General features: G+C 38.4%; 2 protein-coding genes across 2 annotated transcripts in view; one reads left to right on the forward strand and one right to left on the reverse strand.

Moving 5' to 3' along the window:
- On the forward strand, positions 632 to 4,658 carry LOC109849992. Its single transcript, XM_020419889.1, has 4 exons — positions 632 to 1,020; positions 1,091 to 1,416; positions 2,199 to 2,612; positions 4,023 to 4,658. The coding sequence occupies exons 1-3, from the start codon at positions 838 to 840 to the stop codon at positions 2,608 to 2,610; spliced, it is 921 nt and encodes a 306-aa protein (XP_020275478.1). The 5' UTR covers positions 632 to 837; the 3' UTR covers positions 2,611 to 2,612; positions 4,023 to 4,658.
- The window catches only part of LOC109849510 (probable 1-deoxy-D-xylulose-5-phosphate synthase 2, chloroplastic), a 4,954-nt gene continuing 3,961 nt past the window's right edge, over positions 11,511 to 12,503 (reverse strand). The window contains exons 8-10 of the mRNA XM_020419357.1: positions 12,422 to 12,503; positions 11,999 to 12,283; positions 11,511 to 11,905 (exon numbers count right to left, since the gene is read on the reverse strand). The exon at positions 12,422 to 12,503 is cut by the window's right edge and continues 197 nt beyond it. Of these exons, the coding sequence (XP_020274946.1) occupies positions 11,762 to 11,905; positions 11,999 to 12,283; positions 12,422 to 12,503 (511 nt within the window). The 3' untranslated portion in view covers positions 11,511 to 11,761. The remainder of the gene's footprint in view (positions 11,906 to 11,998; positions 12,284 to 12,421) is intronic.

The following is a 12,503-nucleotide window of genomic DNA, read 5'->3' on the forward strand; positions in this document are numbered from 1 at the left end:
TGGTTATCTCTAATATTTTAAAAATTGTCTTTGAAAATCATTAAAATTGCTATTAGGTTTTTCAACTCCTTTAAGTTTTTGCAATTAAATTCTTAAATCGTTCAAATTGCTACCAGACCTCTCAATTCTTATACGTAGTTTTAAAGTACTTCTTCGAATCAAGCATAGCAGTATATGAGAACAAGAATTGGATAAATTTCAATGATTTGAGATTCCAATTTTCAAAGATAAGGGACTAATGTCAAAAGTATTTTTTTCAATGTTTTGTTTCCCAACGTTTCAATCTCATTTCACTTTGATACCATCTAGACTCTATGAGATATTTTTTTTGTTAAATATTAGCGGCGTTCAGCAACTGGCTAACAATGTATCTACGTGTATCACATGCTAAGGGCGTGATACAAATTTAGCAGAAAATTTGACGGAATCTAGGAAGGGGTATCAAGGTGAAATGAAATTGAAACTCTCGGGAGTCAAAATGTCATAGAAATCCTTTGAGGTATCAAAGTGGAACTGGCTTCAAAGTGTCGGGCAAGCAAGGTGTTAAAAAATACTTCGCGGTATCAAAGTGTAAAAGAGGTAAACTTTGGGGCACCACAGTGAAAATAAGCCAGAAGGACACAGGAACGCCCTCCTCTCTCTTTCTCGCCGCGTCTCGAGCTCTCCCCCCTTTTTTGTCCCGATGGCCAGAGAGTTGATTCAACATTCTCATCATCATCCCATAATCCAAATTCAATCAACAATGCCCAAAATCTCTTTTTGGATCTTGGATTTATAAAAATATAAACTTACCAGTAAATAACCTCATCGAAAACCCTTCTCCTCCTCCGAACGAAAATGGCGACTGCTCTTCTCACAATTTCAGCAGCAGCACCGACCGCAGCAGCCTTCTCTTCAACCACCAGAAATGGGAGCCACCTTCTCTCAACCTCCTTCCCAAAAAAGCCCCTCTCTTCAGAACCCGTTTTCAGATTCCTCAGCTGCTCCAAAAACCCAACTTCTCGTCCCTTCAGCAAAAAGGTTAGTTTATCTCGAAAACCCATATCATTTTTTCCTCCGTTTAATATTCTTATTTGTTTAATTTGTTCAGACACTTGTAACCCAAATCTCACAATACCCAACTTCCCAATTGGAGTCAGAGTCCAAAGAAACTCTCAACAGGAGGCTTGTATTGTGCGCATTGGTGTCTTCTGTGTGTTGCTTGGCTTGTGGAGCTGCTCTTGCTGCTGCTGATTCCATTAGAGCTTCTGGATTTGGTTTGAAGGTTGCTACTGCATTGAGGAGTCTGGGTTGGCCCGATGAAGCTGTGGTCTTTGCGCTCGCGACTCTTCCTGTTCTTGAGCTCAGAGGAGCTATTCCTGTTGGTTATTGGATGCATCTTCATCCTATGCGGCTCACTGTTCTTTCAATTCTTGGGTATATATGTTCAGTTTAGGCATTTGCCCATTTATTCTATTTTCGTTATTTATGGAGGCAATTGGTGGTTTTAGCATCTTTTTAATTCATGGGCATGCTTCAGTTTTATCTATCACCATGTAATTTTTCCAACGCAAAAACGAGTGTAGCAATGACTAATTTTTTTTAGGGAAGAAATGAGACTGTTACATTGATTGTGAGTATACAGTAAGAGAGGGAATAAGAAGCGAGTGCGTCAGTAGGAGATTATGTGTTGTTATTGTTGTTGATGATAAAAAGAGCCAGAATTGATTGAGATGGTTTCGTCATGTGCAGGGTAGGCTGATAAATGCACCATTTAGGAGAAGTAATGAGATTATAGTTAATAGGCCAGAGAGAAGGATATGGTAATAGTTGAACTTAGTGGAGGAGATATGCCTTAAAAGAAATGAATGGAAAAATATGATTTATGTAGCCGACCCTAATTTGGAATAAAGGCTTCGTTATTGTAGTTAGTCTTCACATTTTCGGAGAAGTATATGAAAACCCAGTTTTAGGCAGTTAGGCTTAGGTGCATACTTTTGATTATTATGTCCCAGTTAAATGCTTAGTTTTAAGTGAATTTGATGATAATTATGTTGAAAACTTGGTTTGAAACTCATAAAACTAGAATATTAAGTAACGATTTGGTGAACTTATAATGTACAGATGTCCATACCATGAATTTGAAAACTGGATTGCTTTATGATTCATAAAATGTCACTATCTAGGATATCCTTTTTGATCGATGATTCTTCCTTCAGGAACATGGTTCCAGTGCCCATTATCATACTCTACTTGAAAAAATTAGCATCATTCCTCTCTCAGAAAAATGCCTCAGCTACCAATTTGCTCGACCACCTGGTTAAAAGAGCCAGAGAGAAGGCAGGGCCAGTGGAGGAGTTCCAGTGGCTGGGACTTATGCTGTTTGTTGCTGTTCCTTTTCCTGGAACAGGAGCTTGGACTGGGGCTTTTATTGCTGCTATTCTTGATATGCCATTTTGGTCGGCGGTTTCTGCTAATTTCTGTGGGGTTGTTCTTGCTGGGCTTCTGGTAAATTTGCTTGTGAATCTTGGAATCAAGTACGCTGTTGTGGTCGGTTTTCTTCTTTTCTTTGTATCAACGGTCATGTGGAGTATTTTGCGGAGATTCAAGAAGTCATTAAACTCAACCTGATGGTAATTGCCTTCTTCAAATTTTTGACATATTTTAACATGATGCTTCATTCGAGTCTTGAGCTTCTATCTTGATTTGTAGGCATTGTTTTTTGGCTTATTTAAGTTTGACAACTTGAAAGTTTGCCATCAGAAAAAGTATAATTAAGAGTCAAGAAAGAAAGTTTTCTTATATAATCTGAGGATAGAAGACTGAACAACAGTGCAAACTTACTCATGTCAATGATATTTAATCTCAAATAATGGGAATGTATGGATCCACTTAGAATTATGTTAGGCTGGAGAGGTGTGTATGTGTTGTCGAGTAATTTGTAGTAAATGCTTAGTTTCTTGCTTGCATTATCTTTTCCACCTTTAAATCACCCTTCGCCTAATATCTAATTATGTATTAACTTTTGTGAGAAAGTTGTAAAGAACATTCAGAAAGTAAGTGTTATCTGCGCGTTGCATTTATATGGTCTAGTTGCTGGCATATTTTATTTTGATATCTTGAATTATGTGGTTCTTTTATGAAATCAGAAATTCACAAACCTTAATAAAACCCAATTTTGCTTTACATGCTAAAGTTCAACTCTGCGCTCTATCCATGAGTTTCATGCCCATTTTTTGCTCTCAAGGAGGACCATGACCTGTGACCCTTTATATGCTATGGTATGCTTAATGGTTCTTGGAGGAAATTGCTCCGGGGGCTAACAAAAAAGACAGGTGCTTGTGACTATTGTGAATTTGTTGTTACTAATAGACACATAAAAATTCATGAAGTTTCACTTTTGAAGGTGGTCGTGTTTGTGCATTATTCACCAACGCATAAGATTGTTTTCCTTCTTAACGACAGAGATAAATAACCAAGTAACTAGCACAGAAAGTGGCAATTGGAATTTGTTGAGGAATTTGGATAGCTCTAGAATTCTCGTATAGGCAATGCGTTCCACTAGTATATCTAATTTTATACTTAGATTACTAAGTGATGCCTATTACATAGTTGATGTTTGAGCAAGTGATGAAGGCTCGACCAGTTTTACTCTTTATTCAAGCTTGCTTATTAGACATGCATTCAGCTCGAGCATAAATATGAGCATGATAATTTAACAAGCTGCTCTGTTGTATTTGTCTTTCTATTTTCAAGTGATATGTTTTGGCAGTTGAGAAGAATACCACCTGATGTGAAATCATGAACAAGTATGATTTATGGCCAACATCGAACTAATTTAGTTCACGCAAATTTTGGAATTCGGATAAACTGTCTAGAACTTTTTGGTGCATTAATCTAACAAGAGAACGAGCGTTTGGTTTTTGCCTGCCTTGATAAATAGTATATTTAAGCAAAATTGTGTGCGCATGTACCGCATTCGCCAATTACTAGTGTTATAAAATGTAATTGTCCTGACAATTCTCTTTGTTTCTTTTTTGCAGGTAGTGAACGGAAGTAAAGAAAAGAAAGCAGCAGCTTAATCAAACTTTTAATCTTTGGCAGCAGAATAATCGGTATCTGGCTCGATGATACGTCAGACTAACAACACGGGCAACTAGAAAGTGGTATGCTATGTTTCAAGAGATTGATAACTTCATATTTGATTCTTAACAAGGCATATTTTCCTTTTTCGGGTAGAAACATGGAAACTGAAATTAAAATGCTTCGGGAGTTGGTATGTATAGTTTTCAAGCCTTTATTGTGTTTTCTCTGGATCACGTGGATCTGAGGTCAGAAGCTTTTCATTGAGGAGAGAACTCGACTTCTTTTGATGTAGAAATAATTTCAAATATTTGAAAGAGGAATTACTGGCTGTTATCTAGTTTATGGGAAAGTAAGATAACAATTGTTGTCTTCCCCTTATTTGGTTTGTTTAAAAGACTACTCAAGGAGAGCAACGTGCATATACTGAGAGTCCATTTTGATGAGAATATGTTGTTTTTGTTTGGAAGTCATGGATGCTAAGTACAACTCTGTTCATCTTAGGGAACATTCATTTTGACTGATCACATGAGATCACAATTCTTTGTCATAGACTTTGTCCGGTATGAAACTTAACATTTTGCCGGAAAAAAAAAAGAAAAAAAGGAGGAATTTTTTTTTAGTCCGGTGGTTTATTTAACACTAAAAGTTGGCTGTATTTCCTGTTTTTGTTATGTGTTTTAGTCAATGATAAAGCTTAAGTGCTAACTTTGATATGGGATCCTCTTTAAATTTTGTTGCATTATACATTAGCTTTTCTAGATGCAACCCATTTTGAATTCCATGTGTGTGCACTTAGCCTTTTAAAAAAAGAAGTTGTTCTTATCTATTTAAAAGTTTTTCATTGTATGAAAATTTTAAATCTTGTATAACCCAAAAAATAAATCAAAATAGGAAAAACGCTACCGAAATATGAAATTGATTTTTATACCAAAGTAAACTCAGCCTCAGTCAAGTGACTGAAGCCTATAGGAGCGGATATCTGGACTTGAGAAATTCCTTAATAATGATATACAAATAGCGTTGATGTTATTAATGTGTGAGTATAGTTGCACTTGCACGTTGGATAGGCTAAGAAAGAGTTATGAATTTAAAAAAGGAGTTAGAGCCAATATCTAGTAATTATATTTTTTGGGTTAAAATTGGTTCCTAGGTTCTAGTTAAAGCTCGTTAACTCTCGGTTGGGCCTGATTACTCATGGATGCCTGTATTTGGTTTATTTAGAATTTAGATTTTAGTCCCTCGAATCTCAATAATAGCTCATTTTGGCCCTCACTAAAGAGTCTTGCAATTTGGTCCCCCAATAACCAAAATACCCTTAGTTATGATTTCTATCCTATTAAAAAAAAGTTATTTGCACTTTGGTACTCTAAAGTTTACACCTTTTTAACTTTAGTACCCCCAAAGTTTCTCGACACTTTAATACCCTAAACTTTACACCTTCAAATTTATACCTTTACACTTTGATATTCCAAACTTTTAGTTTGACACTTTGATACCCCAAACTTTAAGGTATCAAAGTGAAAAAATATGTATGCGTTGAGGCATTAATGTTAAAAAATGTGAAATCTTCGAGGTATGAAAGTCTAAAGAATAAAGGGAAAATTGCTTGAAGGGAGCAGATCTCTTTGAGTCATGCATAAAGCACCCCAAGAAAAAGCCAACTCCCCAAAAACACTTAAACCTGAAAACCATTCTTTTTACCCCCGACCCCTCCAAGTTTACACCTCAAAGGAGTCTAGGATTTCTAAGTGAGTTTTCTGGTTTTGTCTGCTGAGATGTTCTTTTAGATTTTTTTTTGAAGCTAATTTGGTTGGATTTTAGCATGAGTTGAGAAATATTCTTGATCAAGAGATGAGTTTTGTGGAACGGAGGAGGTGAGCACGAAAACAAGCCCACTTTCTTCTCAGGAGACAAAAAGAAGTTCATCAATCCCATTAATTGTCGCTGCCGCCGCTGCCTCTTCCGAAACCGGAAGTCCAAACGTCCTTCCCCTTCGGACCAGACTGCCATGTGCCGGTTTAAGAACGCAGTTTCTGTGACCCATGTCAGCTCATTGTGTAATAGGAGAGGGGCATCTCACCTGTCCTCTCCAACGGTCTTATATTTTGGGTCCTTAAGATATTTTTCGTCTGTTTAAACCCTCCTCCAATCTCAACTACCCCATCATCTCCTTCGTTATTGAAACCCTAATCTCATCCAAACCTGTCAGTTGCTTTATCGGAACCCTGATCACAAATAAGCAATGATATATCACAAATAAATAACTATCTCACAAAATACAAATTTATCACATTTAACTATTAGATATCACAGATAAAATTGATAGATCATAGATAAATAACTATATATCACAAATAACGAATAACTATCTCACAAAATAAAGATTTATCACACTTAATGATAGAACGACATGGATAGCAAGTTCAACCTGGCAATACTAAAAGGGATCTATCTGCAATTAACCCAAAAAAAATGTGAATTTACATTCCAATAGGTCGTGTGATTATCCCCATACAGATCTGGACTAAATTAATATTTTTTCAGGCAAATACCAAAATAGAGAATCAGATTGTATCTTCATTAAATAATTCCTAAACATTTTTGGGGAATGGAGGGAATTTATCTGCCAATCAGCTTCAATTCTATTGAGATCCTCTCCAAATGAAACCCCCAAAATCCAAAGTTGAGGAGTGCTAAACTAATTTGCTTGTTCAATCTTTTGTTGCCAAACATTGATAGTAGCTTTTGCTCTGTTAACGTATCAGCATTAGATTGTGCAATATATTTGGGATTGCTCATTAATTCCCCATTGATTGCCCATTGATTTTCTTCCTTTTTATTTCTTTCCTTTTTAGCTGGTTGATGTATATATATATACACGTGTAATCCCATTGTACAATAACAAGAAAGTGAAGATAATTTGCTCTCATCAAACATGGTATCAGAGCTCTGCTCTTAAATCAAATCACCGCCTCCAATCTTCTCTCTCTCACGTTTCCAGCGTCGACGACCGCACCAGACCCGCGATTCCTCCTCCGGCCAGAGCTTCGCCGCCATCTCGTCGCCGGCGAACAACTTTTCGTCCGCATCCCTGCCCTCCCCGACAAACCCAGATCCGAACCGCCGTCCAGAACCGCCCAGATCCGCACCAGAGCTTCGCCGCTCAGCCGGTCGCCAGCAAACGCCTTCCCGTCGCCCAGAATCGACCAGATCCTCGCTTTCCGTCGCTTAGAACCGACCAGATCCGCGCCTTTCGCCGCTCAGAATCGACCAGATCCACCTCCCAGAACCGAGAGCTTCGCCGGTCGTCAGCGAACTCCTCCGGCCAGATCCGTGCTTCCCGTCAGATCCGTGCTTCCCGTCGCTCAGAACCGACCAGATCCGCTCTTCTTCTCAGCTGTCACACATAAAAGTGTGACTTTTGTGGGTTTGGTGGTCTTATGTTTGGTTCTTTTTTTGGGTTTGTTGATATGGAGAAATCTGAAATATTTCGTCCTATTGCTGTTATTTTGGATGGCTCTAATTTTTGGGTTTGTTGATATGGAGAAATCTGAAATATTTCGTCCTATTGCTGTTATTTTGGATGGCTCTAATTATACTCTATGGTCTCAACGAATGAAAAGCTTCTTAATTGGACGCAAGCTTTGGCGCATTATTACTAGCGATGTTGTTGAACCAGTCCGAGATGCTGATGAAAACAATACCAAGTATGCAGAACGTCTTGAAGATTGGGATAACAAAAATCATCAGATAATTACCTGGTTCTATAACACCTCTATTTCAGCCATTCATATCCAGTTTGCTGATTTTGACACTACAAAAGAAATTTGGGATTTCTTGTCCAATCGGTACAAAACTACAGGTCTTGCACACTATTATCAACTGCTCACAACTCTTGCCAGTCTTAAACAAGACTCCGGACAATCTGTTAATGACTTCCTTGCTGTCATTCAACCTATATGGAATCAATTAGCACAAGCTAATATCAGCGATGATCATCTTCGCCTTATTCAGGTTCTCATGGCCCTACGTTCTGAATATGAATCTGTTCGTGCTGCTCTGTTGCATCGTGATCCTTTACCCTCTTTGGATGCTGCTGTTAAAGAAATCTTATTTGAGGAAACACGTCTTGGTTTGATCAAATCTCCTTCACCGGAAGTTGCTCTTGCTATCACTCGGCCACGCTCTGCATCTGGCTCATCCTTGTGCAAGAATTGTAGAAATACTAGACATACATTTGCAAATTGCCCTACTATTGAGTGCAGATACTGTAACAAACATGGTCATATTTTGGAAAATTGTCCAACCCGTCCACCTCGTCCTCAAGGCACTTCAACAAAATCTTAGAGGTAGCAGCTGTTCCAATATGGGTAATAGACATACAATTACCATCAGCAGTTTGAATGGGTGGATTAGAGGTAGCAGCTGTTCCAATATGGGTAATAGACATACAATTACCATCAGCAGTTTGAATGGGTGGAAGAAATTTACTAGGAGTTTTATTAGATAAGAGAGAAATTTGAGAAGTCATATGATTGCAACAAGCAGAGTCAAGAAGCCAAGAATCACCTGTAGTGACAGCTAATGCAGTGGAAGATGAAGGATTGGAGGATATCACCTGTTTGAGAAGAGCTTCAAGATCGCTAATAGTAAGAACAGAGGAAGGAGACTCATCAGAAGGAGCAGTAACAGCAGCAGCAGAAGAACTAGCCTTAGAGAAAACACATACTTGGGATTTAGTGGATCTTCCTTCAGGCAAAACTCCTATCGGATGTAAGTGGGTTTACAAGATTAAAACTCGTTCTAATGGATCTGTCAAGCGTTATAAAGCTCGTTTAGTTGCTAAAGGCTATACTCAGGAATATGGCATTGATTATGAAGAAACATTTGCTCCTGTTGCTCGTTTAACCTCTGTTCGTAGTCTTTTAGCTGTTGCTGCAGTAAAACATTGGCCCCTTCTTCAGATGGATGTTAAAAATGCTTTTCTCAACGGCGATTTGGAAGAGGAAGTTTACATGCATCCTCCTCCTGGTTATTCTCATCCTCCACAAAAAGTTTGTCTTCTTCGGAGAGCTTTATATGGTCTTAAGCAAGATCCGAGAGCATGGTTTGCAAAATTCAGTTCCACTATTGCACGTTTTGGTTTTGCTTCTAGCCCTCATGATTCGGCCTTTTATTTATCCGTCGTACTAAGAAGGGTATTGTTCTGTTGTTACTTTATGTGGATGATATGATCATTACAAGTGATGATTCTGTGACCATCTCTGACTTACAAAACTACCTCAGTCAACAATTTGAGATGAAAAATTTGGGGCCACTCAGTTATTTTCTCGGGCTTGAAGTCTCTTCTTGTTCAGATGGCTACTATTTGTCTCAAGCCAAATATGCTTCTGATTTGCTTTCCAGATCTGGTCTCACTGATTCAAATACTGCCTCAACACCATTGGATACCAATGTTAAGCTAACTCCATTTGATGGCACACCTCTTCCTGATCCTACTTTATATAGACAACTTGTTGGTAGTCTTGTTTATCTAACCGTGACTCGTCCTGATATCGCCTATGCCGTGCATGTTGTCAGTCAATTCATGGCTGCTCCTCGGACTATTCATTTTACTGCTGTTCTTCGTATTCTAAGATATGTCAAAGGCACTCTTCTTCATGGACTTCATTTTTCTGCTCATTCGTCCTTAATTTTAACTGGCTATTCTGATGCTGATTGGGCTGGTGATCCTACTGATCGTCGCTCCACAACTTGTTACTGCTTCTTCTTGGGTGACTCGCTCATTTCATGGAGGAGTAAGAAGCAAACTGTCACATCTCGATCAAGTACTGAATCTGAATATCGGGCCCTAGCTGATACTACTTCTGAATTACTTTGGCTCCGTTGGTTACTCGAGGATATGAGAGTTCCACAGTCCTCTGCTACCATTCTCCATTGTGACAATCGAAGCGCAATTCAAATTGCTCATAATGATGTTTTCCACGAACGCACCAAACACATTGAGAATGATTGTCATTTTGTTCGTCAACATCTTCAGCGTGGCACCTTGCAACTTCTTCCTATATCCTCAATAGATCAGCCTGCAGACATTTTCACTAAAGCTCATCTTCCTGGCCGATTCTGTCATTTACTACGTGTAATCCCATTGTACAATAACAAGAAAGTGAAGATAATTTGCTCTCATCAAACATGCTCCATAATACTTATCTCCTTCTACATAAGCAGTTGCATGTTTTTTAAAAAAAAACCACAAAAAAGAATCAAACTTTGCACAACTTTACTCCAAAGCTAAAACTAACTTTTTTTGCCACTGAAAAAAGTTTTAGTTTCATGCTTGATGCCCACTTTGATTGATGAGGTCAGGATTAGCAAACCTAGAAAAAAGACTGGCTCTGTGCTTCTTCTTGCCAATTTTTTTATTGAGCTAGTTCTTAGTACATCAATTGCTCAAGTTAGACATTTTCTTGTTCAATCTCCTTCTTACACATCAAAATATAAACATGTTAGACATTTTCTCAAAACATGTCATATGCAGCCCAATTCCCATCAATTGCTCAAGTTTAAGAACATGTGCAAGTGCCAAAGCTTTCCTTTGAGCTTGATGTATAGAAGGCTCCCATTATTGACACCCTTCCATGAGAATGCAAATGACATCCTGAGCTTGAGAAACAAAATGACCCACCAAATAAATACCAACTAAGCAATTTTTAAATATTTATTAGGACAACGTAAAGAAATCTACATCATATAGTATCAATTGTTGTTGTTCTTAAGAGAGAAAGTTGAGAGGAAGAAGAAATAGGATATGATGTTTTTTTTAGCCACAGAAGGAGAAGAAACGGAATAAAAGTAGAAGAAAGAGAAGATAACAGCAAATTAAGGAGCAAAAGAATGGTTCTTTATGTCCAAGTGTTTTTGGAAAGTTGACTTTTTCTTGTGGTGTTTTATGCATGACTCAAAGAGTTTTGCTCTCTTCAAGCAATTTTTCCGAAAATGTATAACTTTTGGGGGTATCAAAGTTAATAATAAGGTGAAAACTTTGGGATATAAAAGCATCAAAAATATTTTAGGCTATTAAAGTTTAAAAAAGTGTAAACTTTAGAGTGTCAAATTGCAGGTAACCCTTAAAAAAAAAAGCGGCTGAGGGTATTTTGGTCATGGAGGGATTAAATTGCAACAACACTAGGATTTGATGGACTAATGAGCAATTTCCGTAGATTTGAGGGACTAATGTGGAATTATTGAACATGCATGTGAGGGACTAATATCTAAATAACCCAAATCCTGTTCAGGTTGGTATCTTATTATGATTGGAACTGCGCACTAGTCACGTAAGAGACAAATTAAGACACCAAGCAAGCTGCATGAGCTAGCATTCCCTTCATATATAGAACACCCAAAAAACGTATACAAAACTAAGACTATATATATCATATTCCCGAGATCATTATTTCAGATGTTTTACAGCATATTCACGTAGATATATGAGGAATTACAATATAGTTGTGTAATTTTATGAAGAACTACAATAGGACATATATATGAGCACGTGCTAGGTACACCGGCAGAAGATGGCCCGTTGATCCCTTAAAAACTCAAAGCAATTTCTGGAAATAATAAATATAAGGGATTAATGGTTAAAATATTTAGGTTAAGAGCATGCTGAATCATATCAGGCTCATGATCAATCCCTTCACAGAAGCAAAGCCCCCATTGGATTCCCCAGGAGTGAGAGCACAGTTCCTGCAATGTGCTTTGAGGACAGCCCGGCCTCCTCAATCTGATCCTTTGGTGACCCGTGGTCGATGTATCTATCAGGAAGCACCATCGGCCTCAACTGCACAACATACATAGAAACTCAAATTAACACCAGAAGCACGAGATAGACCGATCGAAAAGCTTTTTTTTTTTCGGTTCCTAGCTAGTTTACCTTGAGATTCCGATCTAACAGACCATTTAAGCTTAGGAAGTGCGCGACGTGAGACCCGAAACCTCCAATAGAGCCTTCTTCGACTGTGATGAGGACCTCGTGCTCGTTCGCTAGTCTCCTTATGAGCTCTGTGTCGAGTGGTTTGCAGAAACGGCCGTCTGCCACAGTTACATCTATGCCATACTCTCTTAAAGAGTTCGCAGCTTTCACGCATGAGGGTACTACAGAACCATATCCGAGAATAGCGACTCTTTCGCCTTCCATCAGAATTCTCCCCTTCCCAATCTGTTTCAAAAACCAAAACGAGATCATCATCAGTTTCCATCGTCAGAACCAATGCAGCAGAAATTCAGTTTCAAAACGAAAATTCACTCGGGGGGGTCTATCGTCAACTTAAGTTGAGAGCAGCAAATTAAGTTCTACCTCAATAGGGGTGCCTTTGTAGCCAATGGGAAGGTCAACTCCGATGCCATTCCCTCGAGGGAATCTGAAACAACTAGGTCTA

Source organism: Asparagus officinalis, chromosome 7 (assembly GCF_001876935.1).
Source record: "Asparagus officinalis chromosome 7, Aspof.V1, whole genome shotgun sequence".
In the NCBI taxonomy this organism is placed as follows: domain Eukaryota; kingdom Viridiplantae; phylum Streptophyta; class Magnoliopsida; order Asparagales; family Asparagaceae; genus Asparagus; species Asparagus officinalis.